This window comes from Medicago sativa, chromosome 5 (assembly GCF_051527215.1).
Source record: "Medicago sativa cultivar Bolivia chromosome 5, Bolivia_mono, whole genome shotgun sequence".
In the NCBI taxonomy this organism is placed as follows: domain Eukaryota; kingdom Viridiplantae; phylum Streptophyta; class Magnoliopsida; order Fabales; family Fabaceae; genus Medicago; species Medicago sativa.
In genome coordinates, this window is record NC_140753.1 from 25,774 (window position 1) to 41,462 (window position 15,689).

The window sequence follows — 15,689 nt, forward strand, 5'->3', positions numbered from 1 at the left end:
TTGCATATGAAATAAAAATTTATTTAATTTAAACACTACATTCATTTTGAATTTGAAAATAGTCATGAGTTTTTAAAATTTTATAATATCGACTTTCTCATATATGTATATAAAATCTTATATGCATATAAAAATTTGCATATGTAGATATAAGTACATAAAATCTGCAACGGGTGCGGTGCAAACATTAAATAGACTTTTTCATATAAAATAAAAAATTATTTAATAGAAACTTTACATTAATTTTTGATTTTGAAAATAGTCATGACTTTTTAAAATTTTATCATATCAACTTTTCATATATCTACATAAAAATTTGTTGTCGCATATATAAGTAAATAAAATCCATAACTGGTGTGACTCAACTATTTAACAAAATTTTGCATATATAAGAGATACAAAATATTTAATAGAAATATTATATTAATACCGATAATTTTTCATTTAATATTTATAAACATTATACAATATTAACAATTTAAGTATTTATTTTTATATAATTATCGCAATGTTACGTGACCCGTGCGAAAGCACGGGTTTTATACTAGGGGAAAGGATTGTCTCCAGTCAAATTTTCTCCTGTTTTCTCCTGTGAAGCAATCTGAGCCCTCCATTTCTTTTTAATGAAAATCAATGGCTATTAATTAAAGCAATTAAAATCAACATAAATTTTGTCTATTTCATTTCATTTCCTTCCTTCTTCCCTCGAGAGACCAGCTACTGTAAAACACAAAATTGTTTCATCTTCTTCAGTAATAACAACACAAGTTACAACCCAGTGAACACCATCTATATTGATGATGCTGTCTTTTGTTTGCTATGTTAGATTATGTATAACTCCAAGCAATTGTCATTACAAAATGAGAGATCACTGTTTGTATAACTCCAACCATTTGTCACGACAAAATCAGTGATTTTCAAGCAATTACCATGCCATAATCTGAACCCAAGCAATTGTCACTATTTCCAAGCATGTAAATTTGAAATTCAAATTGATAATGAACCCAACCATTTTGCATCAAGTAAATTCGAAATTAGGTTAATCTATTAATAAGAAATGAAAATCAACCTTAAACATCAGAAAATATACCCAGAGAATGAGAGAAGGAAAGAAGAGGGGAAAATAGAGAAGGATGAAGGAAGGACATCGCTGTTTTTTCGTATGAGAGAGGAAAGAAAAGGGGAAAATAGAGAACAAACTTCAATCGCAAAAATGGTTTGTGAAGAAGGAGATAAAGTGAGGATGTGTGAGAAAGGAAATAAACAAAATCCATCATAATTAATTGGTCTTGTTTTTAGCCGTTGATCTATCATTAAAAGAAATGGAGGGCTCAGATTGCTTCAAAGGAGAAAACATGAGAAAATTGGACGAGACAATCTATTCCCTTATACTAGTTCTGAGATAAAATAAAGGGTTAAATATGTTTTTAGTTCCTATAAATATACCAACTTTTCGTTTTAGTCCTTCTAAAATTTTCCTTCAACTTTTAGTCCCTATAAAATTTTCAATCGCTACTTTTGGTCCATATTTTTAAGTTAATTTTTGTATTTTTAAGTGAAATTATGCAGAAATGTGTAGAATATTGTAAAAAAAATAGAATTTTTTAACAAAACATGAATTAAATATGAATTTTTAACCATAAAAAATGTAAAAATTCATATTAAATTCATGTTGTGTTAAAAAATTCTAATTTTTTTTGGGAGAGATTCTTATAATATTATGAATTTTTTTGAAAATTTTTATTAAAAAATATGAATTCTACATATGGTTTTACTTTAAAAGAGGGACCAAAAGTGAAAATGGAAAAAATTTTAGGGACTAGAAGTTGAAGGAAAATTTTAGAGGGACTAAAACGAAAAGTTGGTATATTTATAGGGACCAAAAACATATTTAATAAATAAAAATATTCCAACAAAAAAAAAAATTGGCACGTGGCATGATTGATTCTTCAGATTTTCAATTGAGACCCTATCAGCTGGCTGGCTGGCTGAGTTGGTAAAAAGAGGGGAGCATCCCACCGAGAGAGGAGAGGCGAAAATTGCAGGCAGTAGTCAACTTATTCATTTGATTTTTGGTCCGTCCGTCGACTTGGAATTGGAATTGGAATAATAATAATTGATTTTGAGTATACATAGTGGAAACCTGATTAAATTTAATTGTAAATCGGAAATCGGAAAGATCAATCATGGTGAAGGAGAGCGAATACTATGACGTGCTTGGTGTGAGTCCAACCGCATCCGAATCTGAGATTAAGAAAGCTTATTACATCAAGGTAACAAACCTGCTTCTTTCTTTCTTTTTTAATTCATTTCAATAGATCCACCACACCCACCTGTTTGTGTGATATTGATGATGATGGATCTGTTCAATTATTTATTTAACAGGCAAGGCAAGTGCATCCGGATAAAAACCCAAATGACCCTCTTGCTGCCCAAAATTTTCAGGTCAATCAATCAATCTATCTTTTTCTTATACACCGTTCATCCTTACTCTCAAGGCTTTGTTTTGTTTTGTTTGACCCATCTATCTACCACTGCTTTGCTTTGCTTTGCTTTAGGTTTTGGGCGAGGCTTACCAAGTTCTCAGTGACCCAACTCAAAGGCAAGCTTATGATGCACATGGCAAATCTGGAATCTCAACGTTAGATATTTACTTACTTACCTCCTCTCTTTTTTTTAATTAATTATTCAATTCGGTTGTGCTGATTCCTTCTTCCTTTCTTTGCAGTGACGCCATTATTGATCCTGCTGCAATCTTTGCCATGCTTTTTGGTAGTGAGCTTTTTGAGGAATATATAGGCCAGTTAGCCATGGCATCAATGGCTTCCATGGACATTTTTACTGAAGGGGAACAATTTGATACTAAAAAATTGCAAGACAAAATGCGGGTATCATTCTCTTATCACTACTCTATCACTGCCATCAGCTTCTATTTTAGCTGAAGCCGATCTGTTAGTTTTTACTTTTGTAATGGTTTATTTGCCAACAAGAAATTTGAAGGAAAAAATGATAACGTGAATTAAGAAATTGATTAGTTAAAAAGAAATTAAGTTGATTTCATTAAATTTATCAATAGGGGAAAATACACTCACATTCTCTTTTTTATTATTATTTTATTTATCAATTTTTTTTTTACTCCCTCCGTCCCTTATTCAAATTACTAGATGCATTTATTATTATTTTCCTAAACATACCCCTAATTAATACTACCAACTTGTCTTGAAATGTGAAAAGTCAAATTTAATACAAATACAAACAAAGAACAATTTAGTACTCCCTCCGTCCCTTAATGTAACCACCCATTTGATTTTATTTTTGTCCCTAAATGTAACCCCCTTTTCAAATTACTAGATGCATTTATTACTTTTTTCCTAAAGATACCCCTAATTAATACTACTAACTTGTCTTGAAATATGAATAGTCAAATTTAATACACATACAAACAAAGGACAATTTGGTAATATTAATACACAAAACAGACACATTAATTACACTGATAACTTTTCTTAAGAAATGTGAAAAATGCAAAGGGGGGTTACATTAAGGGACGGAGGGAGTAATATTCACACAAAAAATAGACACATTAATTGCACTAGCAAATTTTCGTAATAAATGTGAAAAAGGTAAAGGGACTTATGAATAGGGACGGAGAGAGTATTAAATTTTAAATAAGATTTTCTGTAGTATAAGCAGGGCTTTTTAGTATTTTCGGTCAAAACATTAAATCTTTCTCATGTTTTCCGTCTATTCATGCTTTGATACATATTTGGTGTGGGGTCCATGTTCATGATTTCTTTCTCTTGCCTTTTTATACTGCACAAAATCGTGGAATGATATTTTTTTTCATGCTTCCTTTCCGCTTTCATACTTTCCTTTGAGTTTTTTCGCAAACAAACCATGTAAACTTTTGCCATTGTCGTCTCGAAGGTAGTTTATATTTATTCTGTCTTAGGTTCAAAAAAATTATTTTGCTGTTTAAAATAAATTTATTCTTCCGCCAGGTTGTTCAGAAGGAGAGAGAAGAAAGGCTTGTAGAGATACTAAAAGGCAGACTCAACCAGTATGTCCAGGGAAACAAAGAAGACTTTGTTAATCATGCAGAAGCTGAAGTAGCCCGGCTGTCCAATGCAGGTACGATGCCCTAAAATAATTTCTGATATGCATGGTACACGAGTGAATGCATTTTGTTGCCGTAAAATTACATTACAAGAATGCAATGTTAGTGGTTACAGCTCATTTGGATGCTTTTCTCATCACAAATATCAACCTGTGGTTGTAGCTTGTAAAAATTCATTGAGTTTATAGTTCTCATGTTTAAAAAATCATGAATGGTCAAAAGATTGTCTTTACATGACATTGGAAAATCCTTTACATGTTCTCAAGTATTTGAATAGTTAACTCTTACGATAATAAGGCACTTTTTCTGAATATATTAGTTGTCATTATACAGCTTATGGGGTTGATATGTTGAATACCATTGGCTACATATACGCAAGGCAGGCAGCAAAAGAGCTAGGGAAGAAAGCGATTTTTTTGGGTGTGCCTTTTATTGCTGAGTGGTTTAGAAACAAAGGGCACTTCATCAAATCCCAAGTTACAGCGGCAACAGGTGACTGAACTTTCTACTTGGAAACTTGAAAGCCTTTCCCGGTTCCGTTATGTTTTCATGATTTAACTTTCATATAAAAAAAAAATCTTACTCCATTTAATTTCCACATTGCATGTTTCTTGAGGCTTTGTGGATCGAATTGACCTTTGGTATTGTTGAGATATGCAATGATTCAATTCTTTATTATTAAAATATACTCTTCCTTGTATATATTAGTTTTTTCCATGTATATAATTATGATTTTATTAGGATTGATATATTATTTAGTCCAGATTAATGCCCTTAGTTAAGGGATTCTCCTTGTACAATTTTGATTATAAATAATATCAGGTTGAGAGCCAATCTCTTAAGGTATTCAGGACCAAAACTTTGTACTAGGAAACTTGAAAGCCTTTTCTGGTTCTGTTGTGTTTTCTTGATTCTAATTTTCTGATTAAATTTTCATATAAAAGAAATTTTAATCCTTTATTTTCCACATTGCATGTTCTCGAGGCTTGTGTAGATCGAACTGACCTTTGGTATATTTGCTTTGAGTGATGCACTTTACCTTTTCACTGTCAAGTATATCATATCCTTTAATTCCTTTGATGGCTGTGTATTTCTCGCTTTTTCTTAATAATTTATTGTACCAAGAAAATATTGACCTTGCCCCCTTTTTTGAGTTTATTCATGGTTGATTTATCAATATCAAGGGGCGGATTTATACTTTCTAGTCAAGACTACATTGTTGTGTGGGATTGAATAATAACACTGAAGTGCCAACAGGAAAATAGGTCCAGGGTTGAGAATTTGAGAATTTTCCAATGGATGAGTGGAATGAAAGTGTGAGAAAAAAAAAATTTATCAAAAAAGTGTGAGAAAGTTCGAATAACACCTGTTAGAATATGTGAAAATATCTTATAATATCTTTTTAGAGTATCTTAGCTTATCTTGTAGGATCGATTCATTATCATAGATTATCTCTTAAGTTATTATCATGATTTGTTTTTTTCTTATTTCTCAATTTATTTTGGATTTAGAGTCTTGTATTGGTATAAATATAAGAGTTAAAACTTAGTCTTTTGTATTAACTTAGTCATGAATCATAATACACTTTGATCATATTACATTGTAATCGTATTTCAAATGTCTTCATTCTTTCTCTTCTCCTTTTACCTAAAACTCACAACTTCAAGATGGTATCAGAATAGTACCATCCTCCATAACCAGTCTTGTAATTATTTATTCATACGCCGAGTTCCCCAAAGTATCACGTAACTTAAATCACATTTTCTGCCATACATAAATTCCTGCCTTTATTCTCTCCTCTGTTCTATCATCCTTTCGAAGTGTTTTGATGCTCCCATCTGCCATGTTTCTCTTTTTTGGTGTGTCCATTACCATTTCTAACCATCATCCTCCAATGTTGTCTGCTGCGTCCTTCAAACCTGCTGCTTTCAGCGTCGCCTCTTCATCCAGCCAATGTCTTCCTAGACATCATACAAGTTTTTTGCTGGGATTCATCATCAAGACCGCCTTCTCTTGATCTATGAAACTCAAGTTTCACGTCAAGAAGATATCCAGCAAGGCTAGGGGTGGTCTGCGCCCTCATGCGCAGTTCCTTTAAGATGTGATTTTTGCATCTGCCCATCATCTCAGTTGCGCAGCTTGCCACATTTCCGGTCTTCTCAACCTGTGCTTGGGTTGCCAGACCACCCCTAGCCTTGCTTTAATGTTTTGGACCGCAGTCACCTACTTGTTTCGGAAAGGCTCTTTCGTGTACTATATCTCTCTTGTTTTTTTTTTATTTTTATTTTTTTATGGCTGGTCTGCTTGTTGTCGATACTGTTCATAGAGGCTCTCTACAACAGCTCTGATTTTTCGTTTGTCGCCACGCTTTCGGCTTATCCTCGAGTTCTATTTGTCTTGGCTTCAACGTGGTATTCAAAATTGACACAATTTCTGGTTTGGTTTCCCTTCTGGTTGTTTTCTGGCTGTGGGTCCCCTTGTTTCCAGTGCATTTTTGGTGCCGATGTTTAGTTGTGCCATAGTTGTTTTTAGACTCCTACTTCTACTTTGTATTTTCAGCTTTGATTAGTATTGTCACACCTTCAAGCCAGGGCTTCAGCTGCTGTAAGCACCGGCCAATATTGTTTTGGTTTGATTTCAAATTGGGACTCCTTCCAATAAAGGCTTCAGGTTTTGAAAGCTTTGGCCTAGTATTGTGGTTTGGTTTGCTTGTTGTCGATGAAAGTTAGCTGTGATTGTCACTAGTTTTGTCTTGTATTTTCTTAGTTTTCTCTTTTAAAGGGTATATTTGTAACAAGTTTAAATTTGATAAGCTATAACATGAAGGTGAGTGTTAAGAGTATATAAAAATATCTTATAACATCTTAGAGCATCTTATCTCCTATGCTTGGTTATCATAGAGTATCTCTTAAGATTAGTTTTCATATTTTATAGTTATTATCGTGATTAGTTTATTGATTCCTCTGTTCATTTATGACTTGGAGTCCTTTTGTATCAAGTTAATTATTGTTACTTATTCTCTATTAATAAGCATTGATATAGTTTCTTTAATTTTCTATTTTTCCTTTCTTGAGAGATTCTCTCTTAAGAATAAGAAAGAATCATACCTCTTAGGGTCTCATCAGAAAGAGGTTAAAGGCACACTCTTCTAGGAGGGTAAAAGGTGGGACTTGTGGCAATGGATTCCAAGGGTAGTTAGTTGTTATTAGTGGCTGAGTGGGGGAATCTTTGTTGGTTTCGGGAGAGGGGGAAGCAGTTATAGAAAGAGAGAGGAGGAGTGGGGGAAGTAGGAAGAATTACCATTGTAGCGTTGGGCATGGTAACACCGGGGTTCCTTGAATTTCTCAGTCATTTTTCATTTTCAAATGTGATCCTGTAATTACTCATTGCATCTTTTAGTGAGAATATTGCGAACTATTTAATTTCCTCGAGTATTGTGGATTATTGTTCTTATTTTTCATTGTAGTTTCATATCATGTTCCATGTGTACGGCTTTTATAGTAGTTAAAAATATTACAAACATGTAAGCCGTATTCATATGATACAGCATACTAAAAAACAATAAAAAAAAAAAAAGAGTATAAATCGCATTTGAAAGATACAACTTCACACAAAATCTCGTTAAGGAATATTTTCATAGATCTCAATTACAATTTTGCTTTAGTATTTCATACATCAGATGTACGACCTACCCCACAATGGTAAAAAGATGTGTATTTTTCCTTGTTTTATTTGAAAGAGGAGAGTAGTTTGTCTTTATGTTTCTAGGAAGATGTCTTGTTCCAGGGTGCCAACCCTAAGGGTCCTTTTGGGAGTTTGGAGGGGAGGGAAGGGGATGGCTTTAGGTGGAGTTGAAGAGAGTGAAATAAAGATAAATCTTTCACTTTATTTGAGAGAGTGAGTGTGTAGATAACGACAAGAGAATGCTAATGATCAATATATTTTTAATCTTTAGAGTATTATAACAACATGGAAAGGATTTGAAGAATATATCTAAGCCCTCGGAAATCCTCCTCCAATACTCTTTTTTTAGTTCCCCAAAACTAGATGGATTTTGTATCATGAAGAAAAATAAACTCTCCAATGCCCCCTTCCTTCCATTTCCTCATTTCTTTTTCCCAAAGCCCTTTGTGAGGGACAAAGCCGCCCTTTGTGAGGGACAAAGCCAGGAATTTTAAGTGGTGGGGGAAATATATACATTTATATAAATATATAGAATTCAATATATATATATATATATATATATATATATATATATATATATATATATATATATATATATATATATATATAACACTTCATTTTTTGAAGAAAATTTTACATCATAAATGTTTTGTGATTTTTCATATTTTGGAAACATTGAATAGTTTTCTTCTTTTCAAGGTCAATAAAAACATTTTCTCTATATAAGTGATTAAACAACCATTTTACCTTTAATCTCTCATGTGATTTTGCATCCAATTCTTAATAATATCCATAACAGATAGAACAACATTTGTATATTTAGTATTCAAAAAAATTAAAAACAATATCTCGATTTCTATATACATCAAAAGTATTGAAAAAAAGAGTCAAAACTTAGTGGGAGCTAAGCACCCACGCCCTTCCATGTAGGTCTGTCCCAAACATTGTCTAAATATTTTTATCTTCGAGTAGCATGTCTCAACATTTTTCTGCTGAAGGCTTCTATTGAAAGTTTCACTGCTGAATTTGCTAGTGGAACCACAGGGTAGTCTTGGGCCAACTGGGCCTAATGCATTTCCCGAGGCGAGAGGTCAAACGCATTAAAAAGCCTCTTCTATGGATGACTGTTTTTTATTGAAGAGACCCGGCTCCTCCCTTGCATCAGCGCATGACATAAGAAAGTAGAATAATAGATACTCTTTCAGTTATTTCCATTACGTTTGCAATCGATCCATGTAAAAATGAAACTAAGCTAGAAGTTGAGCTCTTCGTCAGTGAATGACAGCAGAAAATTTAAAGCCTTAGGCTCCCTGCCAAGGGGACCCCGGGTAAAAGGACCAATCTCTATGCCCGGAAGCAACGCGTTGTATAGCTCGAGATCAATGTCAAATGAGCAAGGGCCGGTGCATCGTCAGCTGGATGCAGTAAGAAATAAGCAAGGGGTCCCACATCTTCGTGAACAGGTGCGGGTAAAGAAGTTAGTTTATGAGAATAAGGTTTGTTTTGTAACATGGAATATTGACACTCTTATAAGAAAATCTATGGAAGTAGTGGACACTATGACTTGGAGGAGGATTAGTTTTATGTGCATACAAGAAACTAAATGGGTAGGTGAAAAAGCGGAAAAATTTGATAGTTCAGGATTTAAGCTTTAGAGAAGAAGGGGGTTAGGATTACTTATATTAATCGACTAGTGTGAGGACGTATGAGGGACCTAGTGATGATTTTCCCATAACAATAGGATTGCATGAAGGATCAACCCTAAGCTCTTACCTTTTTATTTTTGTTTTGGATGTACTTGCGGACCACGTCCAAGAGTTAGCAACGATATGTTTGTTTTTTGTAGATGATGTAGTCCTGTTTGGAGAGATGAGGGAGGAATTGAATGGGAAGTTGGAGACATAGATACAAGCCTTATAAGCGTATGACTTCCGCTTGATTAAAAGCAAGACAAAAGTATATGGAATGTAACTTCAGCAATAGGCGAAGTAGTTATACCTTCGAGGTGAAAGTTGGAGATCATATCTTATCATAATACAGAATGACAGAGAAGTAGAATCATATGTAAATCATCGTATTCAAGTTGGGTGGTTGAAATGGAGAAGAGTCTCGAGTGTTTTAAGTGATAAGAAAGTAACACTTAAGTTGAAAGGAAAATTCTATCTGACAATAATCAGACAGACGATGTTGTATGGTACGGAGTGTTGGGCGGTTAAGAACCAACATGAGAATTAAGTAAGCATAGCGGAGATAAGGATGTTGCGTTAGATGAGTGGTAAAACTAGACGAGATAGGATTATGAATGACACCATTTGAAAAAGAGTTAGGGTAGCACCTATAGTAGAAAAGATGATGGAAAATAGGCTTAGGTGGTTTAGGCATGTAGGTAGGAGACTTGTAGTACGAAGAGTAGATCAGATGCATGAGAGTCGGATCAAAAGAGGTTGAGGAAGACATAGAAAAATTATAAGAAAAACTTGGGAAAGATTTAGAGGTTAATGAGTTGGATCCAAATATGGTTTATGATAGAACACTATGGCGTAATTTGATACATGTAGCTGGCCCCATTTAGCTAGATAAGACTTGGTTTTTGTTGTTGTTTCTTTCTATAATTCTGATCCTAATTTATAGAGCAACTCCTGCTCTAAAGGCCAAATCCTTGTGACATCTCTTGCCTTTGATATTGGTACTGAACTTTAGGTCCTTCAGCTACTTTTACCCATAAATTCGTTTTCCTTTTTTTTATTTTCTCCCCAATATCTAGCTGTCTAAATTTTTTCTGGGATTTGGCTGTGGCTTTTATTTAGACTGATAGATAATAGGTTGACACTTGCACTAATGATCTATTCATATTGGCTCTCTCCTTCCATACATTTGCTGTTGTGTAGAACTTTCGCATAGTAGGATGATAAATGCTTTTTCTTTATGGTTCAAGGGGCAATTGCATTGATCCAACTGCAGGAGGATATGAAGAAACAACTCAGTTCAGAAGGGAACTACACCGAAGAAGAGCTTGAAGAATACATGCAATCTCATAAGAAATTAATGATTGACTCTCTGTGGAAGCTTAATGTGGCTGACATTGAGGCCACTCTTTCCCGTGTCTGTCAAATGGTTGTTTTTGCTACTCCAGTGTCTCATTGATAGATAGCTTAATGTAGATTTTAGGGCCAGGTGTTTTTTAATTTATGTTGTGTGCTTCACTTTAGGTTCTTCAAGATAGCAGTGCCAAGAAAGAAGAACTACGTGCACGAGCAAAAGGGTTGAAAACTCTTGGTAAAATCTTCCAGGTGATATTTCATTCCCTACTCTTAATATAGTGTACACTAATGATTAAATGATGTTTAACTCGCAATTTGAATGTAGACGGTTAAGACAGCCAATGGGAATGAGAGCGAAAATATACCAAACAAAGCAGTACATAAATTGAATGGAAGTGAAACTAGCAATGATGTTTGTTCTCCTAGTACCTCACCCAAATCTTCAAGTACTGGTGTATCAACCCATGCTGTCGCATCGCAGGTGCAATATTTCTAGCCGACATCTATCATCTATTTTTTTCCAGCCATGTTCATGTCATTGTATTCTTTCATTGTTAAACAAGTTGAGGCTTTCTTGCTATATTGTTGAAATTAATGCAAGTTTATGTATTTTGATACAAATGAATGTAGAGCCCCTACGTGGAGGCCCCACACTTTGCAGGCATGCAATTTGACTACAACTTCCCTAGGCCAACCGCCCCCCCAGGTGCCCACAGACCTGCTCCAACCAGCAAGGATTGATGATGGTGTTTGTTGCCCATGTCCTTTTTTGTATGTATTGCTCTTGTGGTGTTCTGTTGAATATTTTTTTACAAATGTGTGCTGAAGATCGCATCTGGTCCGCCACATTGTGCCGTGTGGTTACTATGCATGTTTAATATTTTTATATGTAGATGAGGGATGATAGTTTGAAGTAGCGTTTTCGTTGCTAGAAGGCGTTGATTGGATGGCTGCCTTGTCACTTGAATTATGCATTTTATTAGGTGTTTGCATGTAGGTTCATTTATTCCTTTCTTGTGTTTTTTGTTTTTTCAGGGATAGTGGTATTACAATTTTAGTAGGGATTTGTGTATACTAATTGGCCAGCAACATTAAATGCAACATGAATGAACAAGCTATGGCATTGGCTAAGGAATTTATTGTGCTAAAATTTTGTATTAGATCTTAAGTGCTGGTAAAAATGCACGTAGTCTTTCTTGTCCTAGATGGTAGCTTTTGTATCTCACATAAGACGTACACTTGAAAGAGCAATTCCATGATTTTATGTTACATACTCACCTTTTCAATGTTATAAAATCATGGAATTGCTCTTTTTATACTATCTTTTTTTTAACAGAGGTCATTACCGTCTATTAGAATTTTATTTTCTTTTATAATTGTTAATAAATTTGACAAAAGAAAAGGTAGTAGTAGTGGTAAAGTTTATTCACATGCGTAGTATACTTTTTTCAGTTAAACACTTGAATACGGGCGAGTCTTGGATATACACCGAACCAACCCAACAATACCTAACAAATTTTCAATTTTGTCACCCGCCAGTATCGACCGACCCTCAGAACATATAAATATATGAAAATGCTACTTGTATTGAAAAAGGCAATCGCGAAAACTTCATGACATTGTAGTTGCTAAATATCCCTTATGGTGGCATTTACCATGGGAAGGGCTAATCCCTTCCCACCATGGGAAAGGTGGTATTTTACCTGCAACTGCCAGTAAAACAGGTTGACATGCTTTGTTTGGTATTTCAATTCAGCCAAAAAAATCATTAAATGACTTATTATACTAAATTGTGAACTACACCTCCCATTTAAAAAAAGTACTATCCACACCACAAAATCCACACAAAAAAACAGACTCCACTCTTCTCTCCTCCTTGTTCACACGAGTTCAGCAACAACACCCATGAAGAGAGGCTTGAAGAAAAATCATGAAAGAAAATCTCAGATCTTTACTTGTTTCCTAATTGCTTCTTGAAGAGAGACTTGTTATCTATCTTCTTCTGGTTGTCGAAAATTCCACACCTTCATCCACTTGCTTGCTGAAAATCTTCAGATCTGTTAAAGAGAACCCATTTTTGCGCTCATCAGATAGTTGTTGAAGGTAAAAATTCTCATTTATCTGTAGTATGCTGTCTATTGTGTAAATCATAGAAAATATTGATTTTTAGTTGGTTTGAAAATTATTAATTTTTTTTGCTTCGATTCTTTTTTTGGGTGGATTTTTTTGTGTGGATTCTTCTTCTTCAAATCGTGAGGCATTATTAATTCCAAGTTTGGGTGTTACTTAGATGCTCTTGGCTTAATAATACTTTGGCTGATTCAAAAAATAGGATTGAACCAACCATTATCCATTATAATTGATAATTTCCGGTTTAATCCACTGGTGCAAAAAAAAATATGTTTTTCTTCTATGTTTTTCTTCTATGCTTTGCCGGTAATAACAATTAATTTGACTAGCTGAATAAAAAATGGAATTCTAACTTTGACTTTTTTTTTTGTTATCTTAGTAGAAACTGCATTATGGATTTTGATGAAATCCTTAGTATTTTTGAAGTACCACGCCACAATGAAAATGCTCAGAGTGACTTTGAGGTATGTTTGTTATTGTGTAACGTATTTCTGGCTTTGGAGAAGTTGAATTGGTAACAAACATTATTTTGTATTGGTTTGTATAGGGCGTGGGTGATAATTCATTACCAGAGAGTGGTGCCAACTCTTCTGAAGATGATTATGAAGGCACCAATGACGAGGATGCAGGATGCAATTTTGAAGATGAAACCGCTGTGGATTCGGTTGCTGATTTAGAGAAGATTAACTTCAAAGAAATCAGTATTGAGGAAGTAATGAGATTTCATTTTCTAGATCTCGAAGTTGCCTTTATGTTCTATAACTGGTATGGTTGTTTTCATGGGTTTGCGGCTAGAAAGAGTAGAGTTATTAGAAACATCAAAGGTGAAGTGGTTCAGCAAATATTTCCGTGTCATAGGGAAGGCGTTTGGGAGGAAAAATACATCAATTCAACATCTCGTAAGAGAGAACACAGACCATTGAGCAGGTGTGGATGTCAAGCTAAAGTAGTCGTTCACATTGATGTGAGTTGCGACCGTTGGTACATTAAACTTTTTGATGATGAACATAACCATTCCTTTGTTGAAGAAAAGTTTGAGAGGATGCTTCCTGCACACAGAAAGATGAGTGAGTATGATAAATACCAGATGAACACAATGAGAAAAGCAGGAATTGGAACTAGTCGAATCCATGGTTATTTTGCGTCTCAAGCTGGTGGGTATGAAAATGTTGGTTACACTAGAAGATACATGTACAATGAGCAATTCAAGAGAAGTAGGTGCAGTATTTCTGATGCTGAACAAGCTGTTGACTTTCTGAAAGATATGTCATCGAGGGACGATATGTTGTTTTGGAGGCACGTGGTAAATGTTGATGGATCACTCCGACATTTGTTTTGGTGTGATGGTGTCAATCGCACGGACTACTCGGTTTTTGGTGACGTATTAGCCTTTGATGCAACGTATAGGAAAATAAAATACAATACACCGTTAGTCATATTTTCTGGAGTAAACCATCACAATCAGAGCGTTATTTTTGGCAGTGCAATTGTGGGTGATGAAACTGAAGACACGTATGTTTGGCTATTGGAGAATTTTGTTGAAGCAATGGGAGGGAAACTTCCGGTGTCAGTCATCACTGATGGAGATACGGCGATGAGAAATGCAATAGTAAAAATTTTTCCAGATGCCCATCATCGTCTTTGTGCTTGGCATCTGATACGAAACGCCACTAGCAACATAAAAAATCTACAATTTGTTCCAAAATTCAAAAATTGCATGTTAGGTGATGTAGATGTCGATGAGAAATTGCAATGATTTGTTGCTTGATTTGGTTAATGTCCTATGGTGGAATAGTTTGAAAACAATTCCTTGTATGAAGAATTAACCAGCAGAGACACAACTGTAACTTGTGTTACGCGCATAAAATGTTAGAGTAGTGGAGAGTGGAGTAGTGGTTCAACAACGACTCTTTTTGATGTGCTGACAATCATCAACGTCTCTTTCGCACCTCTGTATAAAGGAGTGAAAACTTGAAGATTGTAAGAGACTCAACACCAATTTACTAGATCCAAAACTCTGCTGAAATTGTTGCACATCAAAGTTCACTTAGAATTTCTTAACAACTTTCATATCTTAGAAATTCTAGAGTTTTAAGAGTCTGTATCAGATTTGTTTTGTGAACATCGCTGATTGTATATCAAGTGTTTAACCTCAAACATCTTTCTGTGTACTTCTGTTTGATTAGAAGTCTATTGCTTTTGTGCTTGAGCGTATGAAGTCTCTTGTGTGTGTGCTTGAGCATGGGAAACCTCTTGCTTTTGTGCTTGAGTAGTTTGAAGTCTCTTGCTTTTGTGCTTGAGCATTTGTAATCAGATATTGATTTTAGTGAACTCTCCTTGGAAGTGCAAGGGTGACAGAACTACTTCCGGACTATGAACTCTATTTGACTCTGAACATTGGACTTAGTTTAAAAAGAAGAAAAAGCTAACACAATTCAACCCCCCCTTTCTTGTGTTTTTCTCACCTTCATTATTGTCCTTCAGTGTCCTTTGTCTGTGGATAAGCATCAAATGTCTTCCAATTCTTCAGAAATATCCATTGCATCAGTCTTCTATTCCTTCTGCACATTTGTGTCTTAAAAAATAACTACCTTCAGGTTCTTCACTTCAGACTCTGACGATCAGCTTCCGATGGTCTTCAGACTATGATGTCTTCAGACTCAGACTTGCAACTACGCTTCTCTTCTAAATTCTAATGGGATAATTTGTTCTTCAAT

At 34.7% G+C, this 15,689-nt stretch overlaps 2 protein-coding genes across 3 annotated transcripts; both read left to right on the forward strand.

Annotated features, from left to right (window-relative positions):
* The first annotated feature begins 1,988 nt into the window (after positions 1-1,988).
* On the forward strand, positions 1,989-11,992 carry LOC146918790 (DNAJ heat shock N-terminal domain-containing protein). Its single transcript, XM_085712011.1, has 10 exons — positions 1,989-2,273; positions 2,386-2,445; positions 2,559-2,641; positions 2,729-2,888; positions 4,002-4,131; positions 4,451-4,609; positions 10,737-10,915; positions 11,011-11,091; positions 11,168-11,323; positions 11,473-11,992. The coding sequence occupies exons 1-10, from the start codon at positions 2,187-2,189 to the stop codon at positions 11,581-11,583; spliced, it is 1,206 nt and encodes a 401-aa protein (XP_085568137.1). The 5' UTR covers positions 1,989-2,186; the 3' UTR covers positions 11,584-11,992.
* A 302-nt stretch (positions 11,993-12,294) lies between these two features.
* On the forward strand, positions 12,295-15,329 carry LOC146918791 (protein FAR1-RELATED SEQUENCE 5-like). Of its 2 annotated transcripts, none has more exons than XM_085712010.1 (3): positions 12,295-12,945; positions 13,355-13,436; positions 13,520-15,329. In XM_085712010.1, exons 2-3 carry the CDS (start codon positions 13,365-13,367, stop codon positions 14,726-14,728), a joined length of 1,281 nt encoding a protein of 426 aa, XP_085568136.1. In that variant the 5' UTR covers positions 12,295-12,945; positions 13,355-13,364; the 3' UTR covers positions 14,729-15,329. The 2 variants fall into 2 exon arrangements, with proteins under 2 accessions (XP_085568136.1, XP_085568135.1); XM_085712009.1 differs by having other exon boundaries at positions 12,717-12,945; positions 13,352-13,436.
* Positions 15,330-15,689: the final 360 nt, after the last annotated feature.

Excerpts from the sequence above, each read along its gene's own strand:
- LOC146918791 (XM_085712010.1), top strand. The coding sequence starts at position 13,365 with ATGGATTTTGATGAAATCCTTAGTATTTTTGAAGTACCACGCCACAAT. Across the intron at positions 13,437-13,519 it reads ATGCTCAGAGTGACTTTGAG|GGCGTGGGTGATAATTCATT; the intron begins GTATGTTTGTTA and ends TGGTTTGTATAG.
- LOC146918790 (XM_085712011.1), top strand. The coding sequence starts at position 2,187 with ATGGTGAAGGAGAGCGAATACTATGACGTGCTTGGTGTGAGTCCAACC. Across the intron at positions 2,642-2,728 it reads GGCAAATCTGGAATCTCAAC|TGACGCCATTATTGATCCTG; the intron begins GTTAGATATTTA and ends CTTTCTTTGCAG. Across the intron at positions 4,610-10,736 it reads CCAAGTTACAGCGGCAACAG|GGGCAATTGCATTGATCCAA; the intron begins GTGACTGAACTT and ends TTATGGTTCAAG.